This window comes from Trachinotus anak, unplaced genomic scaffold (genome assembly GCF_046630095.1).
Source record: "Trachinotus anak isolate AG129_WGS33_773 ecotype Australia unplaced genomic scaffold, CSIRO_AGI_Tana_v1 ptg000039l, whole genome shotgun sequence".
NCBI lineage: Eukaryota > Metazoa > Chordata > Actinopteri > Carangiformes > Carangidae > Trachinotus > Trachinotus anak.
The window spans coordinates 3,176,951-3,196,523 of record NW_027273890.1 but is presented as its reverse complement, the minus strand read 5'-3'; the positions used below and the strand labels follow the sequence as shown (position 1 = coordinate 3,196,523).

General features: G+C 40.9%; 1 protein-coding gene across 3 annotated transcripts in view; it reads left to right on the top strand.

Annotated features, from left to right (window-relative positions):
• The window catches only part of ube2f (ubiquitin-conjugating enzyme E2F (putative)), a 35,747-nt gene extending 20,149 nt beyond the window's left edge, over positions 1–15,598 (top strand). For 2 of the 3 annotated variants that reach the window (XM_071472552.1, XM_071472554.1), the window contains 3 exons: positions 2,019–2,051; positions 3,356–3,418; positions 15,351–15,598. In XM_071472552.1, coding sequence (XP_071328653.1) covers positions 2,019–2,051; positions 3,356–3,418; positions 15,351–15,401 — 147 coding nt within the window. In that variant the 3' untranslated portion in view covers positions 15,402–15,598. The remainder of the gene's footprint in view (positions 1–2,018; positions 2,052–3,355; positions 3,419–15,350) is intronic. The other variant, XM_071472553.1, reaches the window with a different exon arrangement.
• Positions 15,599–19,573: the final 3,975 nt, after the last annotated feature.

Here is a 19,573-nt window from a genome sequence, read left to right as displayed (position 1 = left end):
TATCAGAATTAAACCAACAGTAACTTCCGGTGTTGCTCACAGACAAGTTGGTTTGGCTGTTTTACATTTTCGTGACCACCCATCTCTCTCCCCGGCTTGGGTCTGACAGTCGGAGGATGTTTTTATTTTCTGCTCCTGAGTCAAGCTGAAGTGCAGCCTGTCATTGTTTACTGAAATGTAGGTGTGGGGGTGGTCGTAAGTGTGAGAGCGGTTTGGGAATGGGTGTCGGCGAGTGTCACTGTGAGTGCACAGAAATATGTGAGAAAAAGTAAGTGCAAAAGCTGTGAGTCAGAGAGGATTGTGTTAGGTTTGAGTGGGTGATGCTGTCCCTCTTCACTGGTCATCAGTCTTCTCTACTCCAGCCCACACTTTTAGGTTTAGTTAAACCAGGTAACCCCAGGAGAGCCAGACTAAGTTGTACTTGCTTTGTGTTTGGTGGCTTGTGTCCTGTTCTAGCCTTGGTTATCAAGTTTAAAATGTACAGAAACTTTTTTTATTAAATGCAGCTTTTGAAATACGTTAGAAATGCAGTGACTTCAATAACACCAAGTTGATTATTTTGCGACTGGTCATTGGAAATTTGAGGTGTTTGTTTGCTTGTTGCACATAATTGATGGGCAGGAGATCTTTAGTGATGTACCATCTCCTTTACTGTTTCTTTTCTTATTGCTTTAGAAATTGACCATAACCAGTTGTAAATAGTTTCCTTCCTTTGGTTATTATTACTCGTAATCATTGCTGCAGTCAGAGCCTGTGATGTCTTTGTTGTGGATGTCACCATTATGAATGTTTGTGGGATAATTTTTTCATTGAAACTCACAAACTCTACCTTCTTTACTGTGGAAGGACAGAGCAACAGCATTTGCGACATATTTAACAAACTTAGAAAATAAGTCAATTCAACTTTATTTTTTCTAGAGAACATTTATACATAAAAGTAAGTAAAATAAATGTATGTAACAAAATAAGTCAGATTCAATTTCAAAGAATATTATTTTATTTCATTTTAGCATTTCAAATGAAGCCTCTAATAACAGACTGGCTTTAAAAGCTGGTTTGTTTTAGTTCACCAGGAATCAAAAAATACAGTATTTGATTTTCTGGGTTCGGTAAACCCACATGTATCATGGTTTGCTGTGATTTCCTTCCTTTCTTTGATGTGATTCTCAGTGTGTGTCAGTGTGTGGAGGATGGAGGAGACACAGAAAAGGCAGTTAATAGTGGCTTGTGGTTATTTCAGCCTGGAATTCTCAGAAAGATTATTTTCATTTGCTTTTCTCACACAGGACAAAAAACAGACCTTTTGCTCGTTGTTTGCTTTTCTAAGTATTAAAGTTTCAGAGATTAATCTGATTTATGTGAATGAAATAAATAATAATTCAGACTCCTTACTTTTGAACACTCTATTGTGTTGTAGATTTCATTTAGATTTAAGTATCTCAATGTGAAAACACGTTTTTTGTTCATTTAAAAATCAAAATCAAAAACTGAAATCTCTCTTTGACTAATTTAGACCCTTTGCTGTGGTCCTGCAGATTATTGTAAGGTGCATCCAATTAACTTGAATTATCCCTTATAATTGTGTCTTGATTGAAGGGGGTTAGGGTTAGGCAAACTGTGTAACTCTGCAGTGAGGGCTTTGGTTAGGGGGGTGTTCAAGAACCTGACAGTCGCTCTTAACAGAGCTTCAGAAGTCCTCTGCAAAGATGGGAGATCCTACAGGAGGGCAAGGCCTTCATGGTACAGCGGCTACACAGAGACCACCATGAATAAAAGTCACATGACAGTCACATTACAGGATCAGGAGCATGAGGGAAATGAACATCTGCTCTGATGAGACAAAAACTGAACTGATTTGGCAGAACTGTGTCTGGTGAAACAAAATGTAATATCATCTATCAGGGAGTTTGACTTGCTCACTCACTCTAACAGACTTTTCCTTGAGTTGCATGTTTTAATTTATATTTGATTGTGATTCAGTTTCAGACCATTAATTCTTTTTCATTTCCTTTTTCTAGGACGTGGTCTGGGGATTGAACTCTTTGTTTACTGTAAGTTCAATGTTCAAAAACAAATCTAAAAACATCACCCTGGTAAATGGCCGATACATAAGTAGTGTGTGCAGAATTTAGGAAAATTTAAGGGTAGAAAGCTGCAACGATTGGTCGATAAATTGATTAGTCAATCAGCAGAAAATTAATTAATTTAAACAATTTTGTGAACAAAAATGTCAAATATCTTTGGGTTTTGGAGTATTGATAAGACAAAAAAAGGCATTTGAAGACATCACCTTGGAAATTATAACAGGCATGTTTCATAATTTTAGACAAAAACATGAACAGAGGAAATAACCGACAGGTAAACCAATGGTTGAACAGACTGTTATTTGCTCTGGTAAACTTACATTTAAACAAACACTGTATGTAGGTTACACATAATAACATTAATCCAAACACAGATCAGATTAACATGGCCACTGTGTATATCTGTTTACAGCTGTAATGAGACTGTAACTTTTGTCTTAGGGGAAATTATCTTTCTCATTATGAAGAACACTGAGATTGTAGGGAAATAAAAACAAGAATATTTAATTCCAGATAATATTTTCAGAAATGTACTACCAGCTGGCTGTCACCTGGGTTAGACAATAAATCTTCACATATTCTTCAGAAAATGAAGAAAATTAATAACAAGCCTGATTTAGGGGAAAATGTTGAAGTGTTCAGAAGCATTTCGAAAGGCTCTGTGAATATGAAGGCAAACATGCTTTTAAACATGAGGTGAATGGGGTATAAGTTACACTCTTGAAATGGAAAATTAAATACAGGTTTTTAAAAGGTTATTTAATTATTTGTGATGTCAAAGAAAGCAGCTGAAAGCAATCACATTTTTTTTTTGGTCCAAAATATGCACATTTTGCTGGATACAAGCTTGAATAAGTCTGTCACTGATTACATTACATTAGTATCCACACTTACCCTGAGGTCAGCTCTGTGTCCACAATGATAATGGTGATGATAATCTGCATTGATGCGTGGCAATGCCCTAAATCTTACCTCCTAATCAGGAAACAACCTCGCAGGCCAACCTCCTTTTTATCTCTAATAACACTCTTGCCTCACATGTTGTGCATGGCGTCTCTAAGGCAACAGCGTAATTATGCTGTTTCCTTTGTTGCGGTTCAGAATCCAGGGTGACACTGCAGTCAGGGAATATTGCTGAAATCGGCAATAAAATGACTAAACTTTTGATATTCTGGGATCATTAGTCGCTCGTGTTTCTTGACTCATTGTGCTTCAGCTTTGCTGTTTGTACCCGTGTCTTCACGTCTCCTCTCTCTTTCCCTCTGCTGCAGGACCTGTTGAACTTTGATGACCCGCTGAACATCGATGCAGCAGAACATCATCTGAGGGACAAGGTGAGACACATTCAGGGAGACTCTAACTTCAGCTCTGTTTTATCCTCAGACACGTTTTACATTCAGAGCAAACGGTGACCGTTGATGCAGATAATCTTCCCATAACATCACAGACGTGCCGATAGTTTCCATAATCATATTCATACCCCAGCTCCTTTTGATAGCCTGCATATAACATTGATCTGGACAAGATGATTTTCTGCTGCAGCTTTCAGTGACACTCACTTCTGCAGATGGAATCATGTGATAATCAGCTGAAGGTGCTTTAATCTGGTGCAGTGGGCTGAAGACAAAGAGCACACAGTAGCTTTCCTGAGCAGAGGATGGTTATGACGTTATATTCAAGAGCTGAATGCATGAAACAGCTGTTTAATTCAGTGCGTCTGCAGGTTCTACAATTTGTAAGTCAAATCAGGACCCGAAACTGGGTCTCTCAATTCTTACCACCCTCACTTCTCTCTCATGGTGATTGTGTGTGAGTGAATATGGACAGTGGTGTCCAAAAGTCTGAGACGACAAGTGGTCTCAAATCCTGCATTTCAGCTTTTATTTTTCTGAACTATAACTTACGGTGTGATGTAGTGAGGATTTCCTGATAAGGCCTTTTTGGCAAACGTTGAGCTGGTGGAGGATTGGTTAGATGGAAGCCTTCCCCTCAGCAAACCAAATGTTTATGGTGTTTCTGAAAGATAGACATCCTGGCTAATTGGTTTTAAACTTTTTCCCCTCTATCTCTCCACAATTGCCCTGTTCCATTCATTTCTGTCCTGGCATCAGCTCTTTTCCCTTCAGTTATTCATCAGAACATCAGGCAGTGTCAAAGTGTTCAGAGGCTGATGTTCTGTGTTTGCTTACAGTAATTGCTTTCTTGGATTGCCCAGTGAGCTAATGTAACTCTGCAGGAGCAGCTGACCAAGGAAATCACTGTTAGTTGAGGCGAGCTGCAAGCATTTTAAGTACAGTATTTGACCTTTGGCACTTTGCACATACCTTTTCCCATGATGCATTGGGGTATGAACAGCAGTGTGGGCTAATGGCTGCATTGTGACCCCATTAGATGTGAAAGAGTTTGTGTTTGTGTTTTGTGAGAGGCAGAGGGAAAGAGAGAGCGAGTGTGCAAGAAATGATTGCTGGGTTGTGGCAGAGGTGATGATTGTTAAAATGAGTCATTTGTCCCAGCTGTTCATACAGTCAGTACAAAGAAGTCTCAGTTTTGTGTCAGAAGAAAAAGTATTAGAGAGTGAAAACCTCTCAGAAATGTACCTGAGCCAATAAGGATCAGTATATTTTGGTATAACAACTGCAATTGAGTTAATTTTGTGTACTTATGCACATGAACATAATCACACACATATGGACTTGCACACTTATTTTCATACAATCGCAAAGTGTCAACTTTACTACTCCATTGTGATTTTTCCTGCATGCATCCATTCATATGTTTCTCTGAGTCACCATCAGCCCATTGAATGGGTGGAAAAATGCACTGGGAGGAAGTGTTGCTTTTAGTTGCACCTTCACTTGATTGGACCAGGTCTGTCCAGGTCCCAGCTTCAGGCTTCATGCAAAACTTTAGTGGCCCAAATATTCACTGTACACCTCAAGGACTCTGAGGCGTGCAGGGAAGATTGTAGCTGACTCCTCCCACTCCTCCCACCCTGGACACAAACTCTTTGTGACACTCCCCTCTGGCAGGAGGCTGCGGTCCTTCAGGACCAAAACCTCTCGCCACAAAAATAGCTTCTTCCCATCTGCTATTAGCCTTATCAACAAGGCTAGAGAGCCCCACTGTTGCTGATCAATTGCACCAATCACCAGAAAAAATTCCTTGTATGTGAAAACATACTTGGCAATAAAACTGATTCTGATTCTGATTCTGATTCTGATTCCAGACTGTAAATATTTGGACAGTTGCAGTTTTCAGTTCTCCACATTCAATTTAAAATAAGATATAGATATGACATTAAAGTGCCAAGTCTCAGCTTATATAAGTATATAATCATATATTTAATACAAGTCAATGTAGAAAGAACTGTGTGGGAGACATAGGTTTAGATAACGGTTCTTGGCTGCTAAATGTTTCTTGAGCAGCTGTGTGTTGTTTCAACATGAGTTCAATCACGAAAGCGCTCACTTGTTGCTCAGAGTTAACAGAGAGGTGAGAGTCCACGTTCAGTTTGAGGTGGAGTTGTCTGTCAGTATGAGGAGTAACGAGGGGACCAATCAAGTGAAGAAGGACATAAAGAGGATTTCTTTGTCAACGATGATGAAGAGACTTCAACTTCATGACCAGAACCACAGAGGATTCACCACAAGATGCAAACCGCTGGTTTAACCTCAACAACAGAGAGGCCAGGCTGCAGAAACAAAAACCAACCTGGAGAGAAAGGTGGGGCAGCTCATGACCCAAAGCCACCACCTCCTCCGTCAAACAAGGTGCTGCTTCTGTTATGTCGTGGGCGTAGTTGGCTGCTGTTGGACCTGCCACTGGCATTTATTGGTGCTTTCACTGCCAATCGTAGCAGCAGGATGAATGCAGAGGTACACAGGAGCATTCTGTGTTCAGGTTCAGCCAAATGCATCAAAAGTCCGTTGGAAGATATTTCATTACTCAGGCTGTTGGAGCAGGATGTTAGATAGTGAAGGATTAAGCTCAAAGTATAAACCCACCATATGTGGAGAGAGAGGGAAGCTTTGACTGAACAGAATGTATATTTTTTTATAAATTAAAGATGAAGATTTTTATTTTTGGAATACTGCATTATAAACATTTTCTGGTTCTGCTTCACTGCTGCTGTCGTTGCTCTCTGGAGTCACAACAACAGAAAACACAGTCATCCAACCGTGACCCACTCCTACTGAGTCACAGCCTGCTGCAATCGACTTCGCCATCGAGTGGGTGTAGCTGCGGGAGTTTGTGTGTCGGCGCAGATGCACGCTTATGTATGTGGATATGTGTATTTGTGTGTGTTGAGGGTTTTGAAGTGGAGCTCCTGTGGCTGCTCTCTGAATACATTTGCTGGATAAAGTGGCTGAAAGGAAACATCCTCATGGGCAGTTAAAGGTGTGTGTGTGTGTGTGTGTGTGTGTGTGTGTGTGTGTGTGTGTGTGTGTGTGTGGTGTGTGTGTAGTGAGGTGGTGACTGTAGTTTCATACCACTGTTAGTTATTAGTGGGTTTGTGTGTGTGTGCAGACACCTCTCCAACAGAGTTTAAGGATGACAGTAAAATAAGTATATGGTTGGGAACACACTGGCTGTGTGCTGAGTGTGTGGCGGCTGTGGAACGTCTTGGTTTTCATTTTGGTTCCCATGTTAACAGGTCTGAGCAGACACACTGCCTGTCAGTGCGTCTCACGCCTTGCAGCTGCGTCGCATAATCATGAGATTCTCGCCTATTTTCCCCTCTGATGTGCACAGTTTCCTGCAAAGACAGACAGAATAAACTAAGACCCACTGAGTCATATTGACATCCTACCAGCAACATTGATGTAAAATTGACATCTTTCACTACAGTATCTATGTCTAAACTGACTATTCTTTCATTTTAGCAGCTGCATTTGGAAACGATGGTGTTTTAGGGACATCTTCTGTCAAAAATAAATCAGAAATGAATTTATAATGAAAAGAAATCCAATATTCAAGTGACCTGCAAACTCTATGTAGAATGCCAGAAGAAGACAGGACGTAACACACTGGCTGCGTGGTGTGTGTGTTGAGCTGTGTTTACCTCTGCATATATCAGAATCAGAATCAGAATCAGTTTTATTGCCAAGTATGTTTTCACATACAAGGAATTTTTTCTGGTGATTGGTGCAATTGATCAGCAACAGTGTATTACAATTATATACCTCAACTCTGAAATATTCTCATTTTAAACTCTAAATGTCAAAGACTATTTACAGTAATGCTGAAATTTAATGTTCACTTCATAAGGGATTTAAGTGGTATAAAGTGGCTGATGTTGCAGCGAGACTTTAGGACTGGGTGGAAACGATTGTGTCTCCTATTCAAATCAATCTTCATTTTAATATTCAGTATCAATTCATAAAATCCTGAGATCGATGTTTTAATAAAGGAGGTGGAGGTGTGAAGCTGTAACACCGTTGGTCTTGTGTGATCAGCCCTCTGGCACATCAGTATGTGACCATGTGAAAGAAAAACATGGCAGACAAGGCTCCAGTGAAGACTGAAGCAGATGTGACAGCGAGGAGCTGTGTGCGTCAGCAATGCACTTAACTTACTGAACTTCCTATTACTTCTTGAGATGTGTGTCTGAACTGTTGGTCATCTTTATAAAAAGTGCATTAATGTAACTACTTTAGGTGCCATTAATGTCAACATAAATTTGGAATTATGCACCAGGTTAGAGGTCAAATCCAGCACCAGCTCTCTGAGAATCTCATTCATATCCAAACAGAACTGGTGGCGATACCCAGCCCCCAGCTGAAGTCAGAGTTCATCCTCTGACTGATGTCCAGGGATTGTTTCCGAACACCGTCTTCGTCTGTGATGCTCCCTCAGCACTGCTGATGAATCCCGAGCTGTGAAAGGCACACATCCTGTGACAGTTTAAAACTCTCAGGAGACACATTTTTATCTCTAAATAGCAAACAGGCCTCTCTATAGTATGAGAACGTGTTAAAGATACTGATATTAATTCACGTTGACAAATCATGTTTAAAAAGAGCCGTGTCACCTGGGTTCCTGATTTTAATCATTTGCCGACCAGGAAGGAGGGAGGAGTGTTTGAGGCACCTGACCTCAGTTATCTGTGTTTCTGTAAAAATGTAAACCTTAGCTGTGTCCCATTCCACTCCACAAACTAAAACTAAGTCAGCTTTAAGAGTGTTGTATATTAACCCACTGAACGTACTACAAACAGCTGCAAAACATTAAAATGAATTGTAAGAGAGCTCCAGGGAGATAGTGGGAGAAAAAATTAAGTATTAACTCTTTAGACGGGCATTTTCCTTTCAGCTTGTGGTGTTTCATTCGGAGCAGCATAAAAGAGTCACATTTTACTGGTGTTTGATTTTGGTGTTGAACATTTTGCATCTTGCCCATCTACTATTAAAAGGTAGAGCGTGCTGATTTCTTGTTCTACTGCAGAAACATCATAAAAATGTTACAAACATGTAAAAACATTGTTGGGTAATTCAGCCTTCAGCTGAAGGGTTGAGTGGTTGGTCAACTCTTTAGTTGTTTTTATTTTTGTATGAGCCTGACTGTCAAACGTGGAGCCAGATTGTTTGAACAGCACAAGCCAAAGTGCACCGTACCCTTTAACACACCACCCAGCAGCATGAACACATGCGCCATTATTTAAATGTCAAATGTCCATAAAATGGCAAAAGGCCGAGCTGCCAGAAAGCAGAAGAATTCACAGGTGTCCACAACAGCACGAACACCTCAGTGGCCCAGTTCAGAAAATACAACACTGGTGCAAGTGGATCTGAGACATATCGCAAGAGATTTTTGCTGTTTACAATAATGTGATATTGATTACCTGTCCCACTCTGAAGTGACAGAATGGGACCTCGGAGGATTTGTGACCAGCTCCGGAGTTCACGTATCCCATGGTCCCCCTCTGCATACTAAATCTCCATTGATTGTTATTCATCAGTTTGAGAGAGGCCTTTCTCTCTCTGTCATGCTCAGTCTCCAGCCTCCTCAGGTATCAAACGCTTTAGCCTCTTCAGTCAATAGGCAGTCATGTCAAACACACACACACACACACCATTGCCTGCCTCCTTATTGTGCTTGTGTTCACCTCATCAGCTTTCTGCCTGTGAACAGCGATGGCTGTGGCCCTGTTGGGACTCATTAGTGCACCAAAGGAACACGACATATCAAGGTTGTCCGTGAGTCATACTAAACAAAGGCAACCACGTTCACTGATTGTGGATCTAGTTTCATTTTCTTATTTAGTTGTTTCAGCTTGAAGTCTGGGAGTTCATATTTGCTTTTATAGTCACAGTAAATTCTTGATGTCACTTGTTGGGTTTGAGCAGATGTGTTTTTAAGACGTAATGAAACATGTCTCCAGTTGTAGCTGCGTCCTTACTGTGGCCTTTCTAGTGCATTCCTCCTTGTCCCTTGTTATGAGGAGGAAGGTCATAATAATGATACAATACCAATATGTGTTGGTGTTTACAAAGGCCTGGACAGGACCCTGAGTGTTATATTTGCAGCTTGATCTCATTGCACTTCTGTCAAACTTGTTAAATAGTCAGATGGTAACAAAACAAAGACAAATCAACATTAATGTCACATCTAGTGATGTCTATATATAAATCATACAGTCACCTCATTACTTTGTCTGTCAGTTTAGTGACAAAGTTGTGTTGTGTTGCAAGGCGAGGCAGAGAATAACAACAACAGGCTGACAGTGGCGTGCAGAAGACTGTTCTTTGCCCTCACTTGCTGTTGCCCGATTAACTGGCCAATTGACTAGAGAAGTGTTGTGCCAAAACTCTGCCGGCACCAAAATACACTCACAGGTGAGGCACTTTCAACACAGTGTCACAACAACCTCCTCACATCCTCTCCCCAGCTGTATTTTTAAGTCCATGCAGCAGTGTTGTGTAACAAGCAGAGAGACTTTTCTCGAGCTGGAGGAGTCAGGTTAAAGACTCCGGCTCAGCGGGCGTCCACACAGCTGAAGTGTGCTCCACAAAGACAGTGAATCTCTGTCAGTGCCCCAGTGATTCCCCTGTTCCTTCTGTGACTGCATCACACCAGTTCTGTTATCTGACTCCGCTGCGCTGCCTCTCATCCTGTTGCTCATGTGGCTGTTGAAAGACAAACTTGAACGCAGCAGCCTCTGTCGTCATTAAACATGTCTCAAGAGAGATTTTATGACTGTATTAGACTGGCGCAGCTGCTTTTTGACTTTACGTCAGATCTGAAGTGGCTGGTCGTGGCTACACACGCACACACACTCCAGGGGCCAGATGCATATATGATGCGTACACACAAAAACCCCTGTGCGCCATTTCCTGCTCGTGACTCTGTATTTCTGTGCACAGAATGTGCAGTGGGACTGTGCGCCCCTTCACCATGTGCACATGGTTTTTAGGAGTGAGCCACATCAGATACAGTGAAGTGAAAATGTAAAAGAAAGAGGAGACACTGAATTTAACATTAAACAGACAACTTCACAGAGCTTCATTCATTATTATCATTTTAAGTTTTTCTGTTTACACAGCAAAAATAATTTGACAATTCATAAACTGAAATAATTGTGTTTGTGTGCTCACTGTTTCCTTTAGCACTGTCTCATATTATATCCTCATTATTTATTGTGGGTCATTCTGTGAACTGTTTCCAGACTATTTTAATATTTCATAATCACAGTTTGACGCCTGTCTGGAGCCTGATGAAGACGTCTCTGGTCCGACAGATCAAGTTCAGAGTAAAACAGGACGTTACAGTCTGAGTTATTGTACTTACTTATTGTAGTTTACTGATGAGCTCCTCTTATTATGAAGTTGTGTTTCTTTGTTCTTCGTTCTTTGGACTGTGGGCAGTGCTTCCCCTGGGGTTTTATTCACTAGCAGTGGTGTTGTGCGTCGGACGCATGTTCACACTCATTCCCCTTCTCTGTCCCATTTCCTGTCTCTCTGCACTTGTCAAATAATAAAGGCCAATAAAAAGTAACTTTATTCACACACAAAACAATAAAAAAAAAACTAAATATGACATATGTATCCGTATTAAATCTCAGTCAGTCAAACATAGTTCCTCAGTATTTGGTTTGGATGATCTCAACAGTTCAGTGTCTTCAGTTTCTTTATGAGTAGTGCTGGATGTAAGTAAAAGAAGGTCATACTCTGACATGCTCAGCCAATCACATTATTCAAGTGTCAGCATGGATTGATGTCCCGAACGTATCTGAATCTACACAACTCTGCAAAGATTCTTCAGTCAGCCCGAGGTGCCTCCACATCTCTGCATTGCCTGTTGTCTCCCTGCTCTGCTCCTTTCCCTCTGTTCATTGTTCACACCTCTCCTCTCCCCTTCATTTTCTCCTCCTTTGCAGTCTGTTTACCTCATACATCCTGGGACTTTCCTTTGCTTAGTTTTCAGCTTTTAGCAGATTTTAAAAAGAAACTGTTGGTACCCACAGGGTTTAATTTGCATCCCTTCCCTCTGATGGTGGTACATGTTCTGAGTACCTGTCCAGATTGCTGGAGGAGAGGAGAGTTAATTGCTTTCCGCAGGTGAAACTGAGCCAAAAACAAGTATGCTGCAGCCTAACAAAGTTTGTAATGGACTGCAGAGTTTACTCGGATTGTTCAAACTGGTGCAGCCCAAAGTAATTTGCAGTGTCAGCCAGTTTTCTTCTGTAAGGGATGAAAGGAGAAGCTAAGTCAGAAAATGGTAAATTAGTGTAAATTTGTCCTTTAATTTTGGAGAGGAGATGAGATGGTTCAGATTTATGTGAGACACCTTTTTTTTTTAAAGACGTTTTGTTTTCTTTCCCCCCTCGTCAAAGTGTTATTGTTTTACAATTAACATTTGTGTTGGACATCTTACTTGTGGCTTCTTTAAACAGTTTTTAAACCGACTTCTGAGTGTTCTCTGTCAGTGTGTTTGCTCTGTCCTACATGTTTATGTGAGGTAGTTTACCTGAGGAACGCCAGGGCTTCACACGTTTTGTTTATCTTCACTTCCTCTGTGGTCTCTCTGCTCCCTGCAAACCTCCTTCTCCCTTATTTTCTCCACTAAGTGGCCAGTATGTGAGTCTGCCTGTTTAGGTTATGTGTTTAAGTTTTTCTTTGTGGTGGCTTTTTCCCCACAAAATCTTCCAGAGGCTTGCAAAAACCAGTTTCTGCATAATTGTGTCACCCTTTCTTTCAAATGGGAAGTTAGAAAAATGTGATTGCCACCAATAGACTGGAAGGAGTTTTTCTTATATACTGATTATGTGGCTGAGAGCTGCTCAGCTCGGGTTGATGGTCTCTATTGTGAACATTCTCTGGTGGAAACTGTTTAATTAGCTTTTGTGCTGTGTGTGCTTCTTTAGCCATGCTAGCAGAATGACCTTCTGCTGAATCCACCGCTTTGATCCAGACTAAAATCTCTCAACAGCTATTAGGTGGATTGTCATTCAATTTTACAAAGACATTTACAGTCTCCAGAGGACGGATCCTAATAACTGTGTTGATCTTTTCCATCATAACATCTGCAAAACTGATGAAATTCCCTCCAAACGCATCTGCACTTTACATTTAGTGCAGTATTAACAAGTGTTAGCATTCTAACACACTACACTTGAACTTAGCAAACATTGTACCTGCTTAGCATCAGCATGTTAGCATTGCCGTAGTGGGAATGTTAGCATGCTGACGTTAGCATTTAGCTCAAAGCACAGCTGTTCCCATGGTTGTAGGCTCCTGCGTGTGGGGTCACCCGTCCTGTATAATACAGGATCGTCCCATATTTCAAAATAAAGTGCTGCGTCCTTTATTACTATACACGTCATTTCATTTATAAACTTTTTGGGTTACAAACACATGATGGAGTGTGTATTGGGATTTTGAATTCTTAAAAAAAGCTTTGCATCATAGGGGGACGTCGTCCCCTATTTCTTCACATAAAAGATGGCAACCCAACCTGTGTGTGTGTGTTTGTGTGTGTGTGTGTGGCCACTGCGACAGACTCATGGTTTTTGTGTATGATACTTACTTTGAGCTCACCAGCTGAGTTTACGTTAGCACGGGTCCTTTCTTTCTAATTCAACCAGTTCAGCGGAAGCAGAGACTAGTTATACACCTTCGCCTCTGAGCTCAGAGTTTAAACACATTATTTTATTTATTGAACCACTTTTCAAACCTCATTAAATCAGCTAATTAGAAGCTGAAACAGGAGGAGAGGATCTCTCAGCTCCCACAGGTAGAATTTTAGTCTCATTTGAAGAGGCAGCACTTGGCCATTTCCTGAAGAAGGTGTCTCTTCATTTATAAGGCCAGTGTCATTTTGCCCAGGCTGTGCTTGGCTCAGCTGTATCAGAGCTATGAGACGAGCGCCGCCGGGCTGAGTAAATGATGATTAATCACCACACTCTCCGATCTATAATCCTCCTTCATCTTTTTTTTCTCATAGTGCCACTGCACCTAAAGAAAAAAGAAAATAGCAGGTTCACTTGCAGATACAGTCTGTGCTCTCTTAGCATTTGTTGTGGGCTCGTGCACTATTAGAATAAAGCCTAGAGAGAGAGAGAGAGAGAGAGAGAGATCTCTCAGCAGCATTGGGGCTGATCCATCATCCCTCTGAGGACAGATACTCACACTGCTGTCATCGTTGCTGAAGTTGTGGCCCTGGCAGGTTCACAGCATTCCAGTCTGTCATCCTCGTCTTCACACACACACACACACACACACACACACACACACACACACCATGTCTTTTTCCTGTCTCTCCTTGTCTTTCTCCTCCCCCCTGACTCGTGTGTTTTCTCACGTTCTCCATTTCTTGCTCGTACCCCAGTGGCTGCACAGAAGCCCCAGCGTGACTAACTGACCACTGGAGCTGTGCGTTGATGTCAGTGTGGGACACTTGTATGTTAAATTTACATGTTGGAGAGCAGGACCTGCTGACATGTTGGTATTTAATGGCCGAGTCCGTGTGGTGATGGATCAGTGACGGGGGTAACAAGTAAGAAAAATGGGCCAGCAGAGTAGTGGTGGGGACGTAGCCCATGGATACTTTGGTGCTGCCCAAGCAGTTTTCCGACCTCAGTATGGACTGTGTCATCATTAACTCCAGCAAAGAATGTCCTCTTAACTATAATGGTGTGCAATCAGTGCCCCCCAATTATGCTTGACAATGTGTCTGGCTACAGTAGTTTTGCTAAGCAGTGCACTTTCTTGTACAGACTGAATAAAGAAAATCTTTGCACAAAAAGCTGCTGCAGCTCACATTAATAGCAGCCTGGTCTACAACCTTTGGTCAAAATCAATGATAAAGTGTTTGTACTGTAGTGTTTATCTGATCTCTCTGATTTACCAGCAAATTGTTTGAAATATGAAGAGGATGTAGACACAAGCAAACCAAAATAAATCGACACAGTGCTTCCAAAACAGTGCTTCCTTGAACCACAAACAGTGGTTCAAGGTAAAGAAAGCTGAAATGATGGAAACAACACAATGAGGTCAAGGAAGCTGCAGAGGGGAGGTTACAGGACGGATGGGTAGTGGTAGTTTTCATGAAATTGTGAAACCATCAAGTAGATAATTAATTAATGAAAATTAATCCATAAACTCAACACTAAAATGTTGTAGATAATAACCAGGTTCAGTGGAGATGCACTGATCTGATCCATCAGATCAGTATCGGTCCTAATACTGAGCCAGTGAAGATGATTGGCTGTCAGTGTTGGCAGATGCCTGATTTCAATTGGAAATCAGAAGTAGGATAAAAAAGTGTATCTCTAGATACAATTAAAATATATCAGTAAACCCTGTATTGCCAGCCAGGAAACAAATTGGTTCTACTAAACAATTTTTTATTTTTTTTTATTGTGTATGTGGTGGTGATCAAATCTATTTATTCTTGACCCTCCATGTGTAGCATAAATTAAAACAACATTTTGAACAATAGAATATCGGGACTCAGGTTTTTTTAAATGTGTAAATTGGAAATGTGCATAAAAACAGGTGGATGGAAAAGAAACTGTTTGTGTGTCACATCATCTCAGAAAAGCTCAGCTCCAGTGCATCTGGGTTGTACTTTGGATTTTTAGCTTCCAAATAGTGACATGTGTCTGCGTTAATATATACTTTTGGTTATATGTTGATGTACTTTAAATTTCTCCTGACACACAGTAAAACATTACTGCTCACCTTCTCCAAATGTTGTACATACAAATAGAATTTCTGTCTTTTTCATCTCTTATACTCTCGTTATGTTTCCCTCTCTTCCATCCAGGAGGATTTCCGGAATAAGGTTCAAGATTACATCAAGCACTACGCCAGATGATAGAAGCACTTACATCAGCCTGCACCAATCAACCAAACTGCTCTACCTTGCCTCTGCTTATCATGGCTGACTCCCCCGATGTGTGTGACTCAACAGCTGACTCTTTGACTCTTACCACTCCTCTCTTGACACCACAGCCCCGCCTATGCTCTTCTCTGTTCACCCAATTGCAATAAACTCCATTTGCAGGAACGGAATTTAAAAAAGAATTATTGTATGTTTAAGAAAGGACTTGCATACAAAAGAAAAATATGCTTTAATTATCCTAAACAGTTGAGTGTTACAATGACCACAATGTCTGTTCATTGTGGCGAGATCCCTGAATGCCGCCGCCTCGCTGAGGTGTTCCCTGAGCCGGTCTGAAACGAGCCGTGGCAATGAATGGCAAGGGATTTGAGGTGATGATTCATCGGCACAAAAAAAAAAAAAAAAAAAAGTCACATTTAGCTGTTTTAAAATTTGATGAATCGAGAGAAAGAATATCTGTTACTATCAGTTCTCTGTTCCAGTGCCTGCCATGTTTGTGTTGCTAAAGAGAAAATGCATGAGATCGCACATACACACACAAACTGTTACATCCTGTGGTACAAGGTGAACACAAGTACTCACATTTTTGTACACATGCCAGTTACACACACACACACACACACACACTCAAATTGGAAAGCCTACAGCCCCCAGGCCCACTAGACAGCATGTGAATGACTACATTGTCCCGCTTTGTTTTCCTCCTTGCATGTGTACACATACACACACATGCACATCCAGACCTTGTGTGTTTTCAACCCTAGTGGGATAAAATTCTACTAGGCTACTAAAACCACAGCCAAATATATTGTACTGTTTTCAGCTGCACATCCTCCCTGCACCCCTACTCTCCTCAATGGACTGTTTTTGTCAGTCCTCCATCTGTCTCAACACACAAACACACGTACCTTTTCCCCATTGAGGAAACAGAGGTTTATTCAGCCTTACCGTGCAGTGATACATTGTTGGTATGATAGTTCTGTACTTAATCACAGTGGGTTTAAAATGAAACAATGACTGAGTTTAAAGTGCTGATTTAGATTTAATTTAACATCTATAACAAACAAACAGTGTGGGACTTGTAGCTCTTTTTATACATAATCCCCCAGGTTTCATGGGCAAAATGTAATATGGACTTAAAGCAGGCATGACAACTATTCTTATAATAATAATGGATGAAATGAGAAACTAATGTGACAATGTGAAAGGGGTCACACGTGGTCATTAACCTGCAAAGAATTACCAGCAGACTCTGCGGCTCGCTCATGTTTACATCAATCCATTGTTTAGCTGTTTTTGAAAACATCTTCATTTTTGTCATTTTTGTCACAGCTCTCATAGTGTGAGTTCGACCACAACAGGCAGATGTTTGTTTTATTTTTCCTCATCCAGGGGACATTGAGGGGACTGACCTGTTCCACCACAACAGGCAGATGTTTGTTTTTTTCCTTACCCAGGGGACATAACCCATTGTCCTAAAATGTGGGGATTAATTATAAAAACACCAATGAGTCCTGCACTGTCCAGTCAATATGGACGTGAACACCTTAAAACACTCTTATAACTGAAAGTCAGTATTTTAACCTCATTGTTTCATTTCAGTGTCATTGTACATAATAAAAAAACCATTTCACCGTCCTGAGACTTAATGACTGCACCGTACAAACCCTCTCACAGATCAGAGGTCTCTCTAGAACGATGAAACCCCTGGACTCTCTCTTTGTGTGCGTATAGACTGTGTGGTTCGAAAAGTCAACAGCAAAAAAAAAAAAAGACAGCTAGCAACTGGCTAACCACCAACCAGGATAGCAAGTTACCTCACAAGCTGGCAAGTGGTCTTACCAGCTAAACCCCTTTTCACCAGGTCATCCACACAATGTAGCGGGTTAGTTTACAGTGGGTTAAGCTGGGTTTACAGTCACAAAGCTACGGTTCATGGCATTCTGTGGGTTAGCTTGTTTGCTACAATGCTTGTGAGCTTGTACAGGCGATGCTGTTCCGCTGCTGCGTCGACCAGAGCGTACGATGAGGCCTGCTGAGCCATGGGGGGGGGGGCTCTAGGGCTTCTTAGCCAACGAGATAATGTCAGACGGTCCCTATAAAACTCTTGTTGTGGATTTTGGCCATACAGTGCATGTTCATGTTCATTGTGTGTGTATGTGTGTCAGAGAGGGAGAGAGACTGTGCCACCCAGTTAGCCAGTGAGGGTGTGGTGTGTGTGTGTGTGTGTGTGTGTTTGTTGTGTGTTTGTTGTGTGTTCTGCTCGGCCCTGGCTAACGTTGTGCCTCCAGTTTGAGTCGCATCTCATTTTACCGACTGTCACTCCACTCAGCTTCGTCGTCACACGTCTGCATGAGGAAAAGTCTTGTGTAACCTGCCAGGGGTGTGTTTTACTAAGGATGTCAGAAATGTGGTTGTGAAGAATTGAACTTTCATGTTGAAGGTGTGTGTGTGTCAGAGAGTGTATGTATCAGTATGACGTGTTGAAACGATGTTAGCATGCTCTGGTTTCCTCTTTCCCCTCTTTCCTTGTTGTTTTTCTGGCCCAGCGTTCAACAGCTCTCCTGTTTTTTTTTTATTAAACAAAATAACAGACACTGTCAAAATAAAGGTCTGCTGAAAGCAGATGGAATTGTGGGCATTCCACAGCATTTTCCTGCATGGTGAAGGCTAACGCTACTGCCTACTAATTTGAAGCCATCCTGTGTAGTTCAGTGACAGTTAATGCCTCCAGAATATGGTAGCCCAACACCCTGTACTTTATCTTAGCCTTACTAAAACTCTGACTTTAGCTTTCCGTTGGACACCTTGTTGTATGTCCTTTAGTTTGGCAGTCAGCAGTGTTTTTATTTTCCCAGGATGTTACTGGGGAATGTCTCTGCTTGGGCTAACTCCATCTTTGGGCCAGGGGAGAAGATTAACAACCGGTTCTTCTTCAAATCCTCAACCGTTTCTTTCTCAGATTGTATATCCATTTTTTAAGATATATTAAAGAGAATATAAATAAAACAGTGTCTTGTTTTATCATGTGTTTCTTTCACTAACTTCATTTACTAAGCAGCTTTGCAAAATAAAAGCTTCAGTAGAGTATGATTATTTTGTTGTTGCTATTTAATGTATCTGTTCTCTGGCAATTATTTGGTCTATTAAATGTCAGGAAATGGCTTTAAAATATCCATTGTTTCCTAAAGCCCAAAGTGATGTCTTCAAATTGAACCGCGAAGATGTCCAGCAGGATTACAGAGGATGTGGGACATCAACTGTATTATTTTATGATTATTTATATTATGTATTATGCTCTGCTATAGGTATTAGTTCATTATGATAGGAGAACTGGAACTTTCATTAATTTATAGGTGAGTAAATCGAATCTTGAGCCCTAAAGATATGAAGTTTCTAATTATAGAAATTAAAGAATAAATAAAATATAAATTTTCACATTGGAGAAAGCACGAGAGACGATGTCCTCATTAGTGCCTAAGAATTATTTAAATAATTAATATATTAATTTATTTTTAAAGTTTTCTGCAGGTCAATTGAAGGATTAATCAGCGAATCATTTCAGAAAAAAATTATATTAACTTTATTATTTGCATCACGTCAGTGCTTTCAATACTGACATGCAACAGATTTTGAATAGTCAGTTCACACTCTTTTTTTTTTTTTTCTAAGCTTTTTCTAATTTGAAATGAGGAAATAACAGTTTGACAAAACATTTTACCAAGATTTCCTCAGGAGCTTTTCGCCACATCTCGTTACCTTCATCATCTGATGGCGTGTCTCAGTTATCACATGACCGACGTCCCATACCTGATGACACCTTAACCATCTCTACCTGAGCAAACTCCGTCTGCTACTGGGGGCCATGTGCTTCAGAATAAATCTAGTAAGTGGAACTTGAGTTCAGACTTTTTTTTTTTTAAATTTAAAACGTGCTTGTATTTCCTTCCTGGATATAGTAACAGTGTTCCTCTGCTCTCCACCCACCTAGTAGTGAGGTGTATTTAGCCACTGGCTATGTGTGCGCGCTCACACACTTGCATGCACACAATGTTTAACTTTGACAACTGTCAGACATTCACACATTTTACTTGGCAGAGGAAGACACACACATAATGCTGTCACCTGTCACTCACCCACACAGC